Below are 2,504 nucleotides of genomic sequence, written 5' to 3'. Positions count from 1 at the left end.
GTGTTTAGCTGTATTAGCTAGTGTTTAGCTGTATTAGCTAGTGTTTAGCTGTATTAGCTAGTGTTTAGCTGCATTAGCTAGTATTTAGCTGTATTAGCTGGTGTTTAGCTGCATTAGCTAGTATTTAGCTGTATTAGCTGGTGTTTAGCTTGTCTGTAAAGCTTGTGGTGTAAAACTAACCACAGATGAGATCCAGCGGTCTGACACCACTGGCTTTGGGATCGGAGGGTAGACTTTCTGTTTGATGCTGTTGGAAATAAACASATGTATAAATAATTCTTTAAAAAGAAACAAATGTTCCAGGTTTATTGAAATAAAGCGTGTTGGTCGGCTCACCAGGCCCAGTGTCTGTAACAGAGGAATGTGGTGAGGAAGAGGAGAAGAAAAACTGCTCCCAGTGAGATGAAGATCATCCAGATCAAACCATCAGCTACAGAGAAGAAACACAAACAAACAGGTAGAGAWGAAGAATATTCTAACATCTGATCAATGTTCTAATAGAACAGATGAAACTTTTTATAAAACTGTTTCAGTCAGAATAAACCTGTTTAAATCTGTTTGTGTCAGCGGTCCAGTTCTGGTCGGTTCTGTTCTGGAAGTGTTTGTTCACCAGTAACCTGCTCATGTTTCATCGTACGCAGATGACTCGCTCTTATTTTCACACAACAAATACAGTATATTCAGTTAACAGTAAATTATGAAAAAACTCATCTGTATTTTACAAAAAACTTGACAAAAAACAAAGTGTTATTTCTAAAACTAAAAGCTAAAAGAGTTTTTATAAACAAAGTAATGAAGTTTGGGTTTAAAAAAAATGAATCGAGTATAAAAAGTTATAGTTTTTATGTTTTTACAGCCAGAAAGAAGAGACGGATGAAACTATCATTCCTTGCAGCTGTGGCGGCCATCTTGAATGAGTTTGACACCAAACCTGATCAGTTTTTGCTCAAATCAGAGTAGAAACAATAAAAGATGTTTTCTCTGCAGGATTCTGTGAAAACATGAAGGAAACAGATCCAGGTCTGAGCAGAGAGAGTTTAGAGCAGAAGGAAACAGAGGGTCTTACTCGGGGGGGTCACGGTGGCGGTGATGGTTGTGTTTCCTCCTTCTCCCACGTCTGTCGCTGCCACCATGGTGAAGGAGTAGGAACCCATGTCCAGGTTCTTCACTGTCAGGCTGCTGGCCTCTTGGTCCTCTGGACCAGGAGAGACCAGGGTTTAAACCTTCAGATCTTTTGTTTGTTTGTGTGTGTGTTTGTGTGTGTGTTTGTGTGTGTGTTTGTGTGTGTGTTTGTGTGTTTTCTGTACCCGTGCTGACGTTGGAGACTTTGTTGCGGTGGTCCTGGTAGTGCAGAACGTAGCCCCGGATGAAGGCGGACTGCTCTCTGAGAGGAACAGGATCCCAGGAAACCAGGCCGTCAGAGTCCTGCTGGGTGAACTTCAGAGACCTGAAGAGCTGGTTCTGGATCTCTGGAGGAGAGGATGCAGACCCTCAGAACCCTGACAGAACCCTGATGGACCGCTGGAGGAGCAGAAGCTTACGTGTCTGTCTGGAGTAAGCCTCTGTTCTCTGGAGCAGCAGCGGAGCTCCTTCAGTGCAGGCCCAGATCTGAACCCAGTACCTGAGTCCGTCCCTCAGGGTTTCTGGGACAAGTCAAAGGAACAGTTAGAACTTTGACCCACTGGGTCGGGTCCAGGGCCACTGTTTGCTCTGATCATTTCCCTTTTAGAACCAGGTATTAAAAACAAACAAGAGATTATTTGAGTTTGGTTCTGAGACAAATGAAAATGAAAATACGAAGCTAGAGTTCAGTTTTATATTTTAAAATAAATTATGTGTAATAGAAAGCAATATTTTATTATMTTTAAGCATTGTTTTATATTACTGTTAGTTGATAAAAAAAACTCTTTCCACCAAAAAAATATTTGATTAACTAAAGACAATATCAAAGTTGTTCAATGAACATCTCGTAATAAGTAAAAAGACATTTCGACTTCAGAATCGAGTACTTATTTACTTGGTATCACATCGATATCAAAGTCRTCACAAACTGACAGAAAAAAAACACAGATTTTGTCAAAAAGGCAGACAAAAACAACAACAATCGTACAACTCACTAATGAGATTCAATTTGTCTTATTTTACTTTTTATTGAGAGAAATGGAGGCAATACTTGTTTCAATAAAGAGGTTTGTTTGGTCCCACAAAGTACCTCTGAAGGAGTCATGGACGTCAGAGGTTTTTTATTTTTTGTTTGTTTTAAAGTTATTTAGTTTTTGTTATGTGAAACAGAAAATGAAAGTCAAATCATTTTTAAAATTTGGCTCATGCCTTTTTCACACTAACAGAAATGCTTTTCATTTTAATTTCTTTATTTTAAAACAAATCAAAAATCGACTCGTTTCTTTAACTGTTTCCAAAAGGAAGATCCAACATTCATGTACTGAAAAAAAACACTAACAGATTATTTTATTTTATTTTCTACTCCAGCAATAGAAAAAAAG

At 38.5% G+C, this 2,504-nt stretch overlaps 1 protein-coding gene across 1 annotated transcript in view; it reads right to left on the bottom strand.

The window, feature by feature from the left end:
* LOC106511164 (leukemia inhibitory factor receptor) overlaps positions 1 to 2,504 on the bottom strand; it is a 14,029-nt gene that overhangs the window by 2,034 nt on the left and 9,491 nt on the right. The window contains exons 12-16 of the mRNA XM_013999912.1: positions 1,542 to 1,643; positions 1,308 to 1,469; positions 1,067 to 1,195; positions 337 to 430; positions 181 to 247 (exon numbers count right to left, since the gene is read on the bottom strand). Coding sequence (XP_013855366.1) covers positions 181 to 247; positions 337 to 430; positions 1,067 to 1,195; positions 1,308 to 1,469; positions 1,542 to 1,643 — 554 coding nt within the window. The remainder of the gene's footprint in view (positions 1 to 180; positions 248 to 336; positions 431 to 1,066; positions 1,196 to 1,307; positions 1,470 to 1,541; positions 1,644 to 2,504) is intronic.

This window comes from Austrofundulus limnaeus, unplaced genomic scaffold, assembly GCF_001266775.1.
Source record: "Austrofundulus limnaeus strain Quisiro unplaced genomic scaffold, Austrofundulus_limnaeus-1.0 Scaffold2560, whole genome shotgun sequence".
NCBI classification, from domain to species: domain Eukaryota; kingdom Metazoa; phylum Chordata; class Actinopteri; order Cyprinodontiformes; family Rivulidae; genus Austrofundulus; species Austrofundulus limnaeus.
Note: the sequence above shows the minus strand (reverse complement) of the source record. Positions and strands in the feature narration are given on the sequence as shown.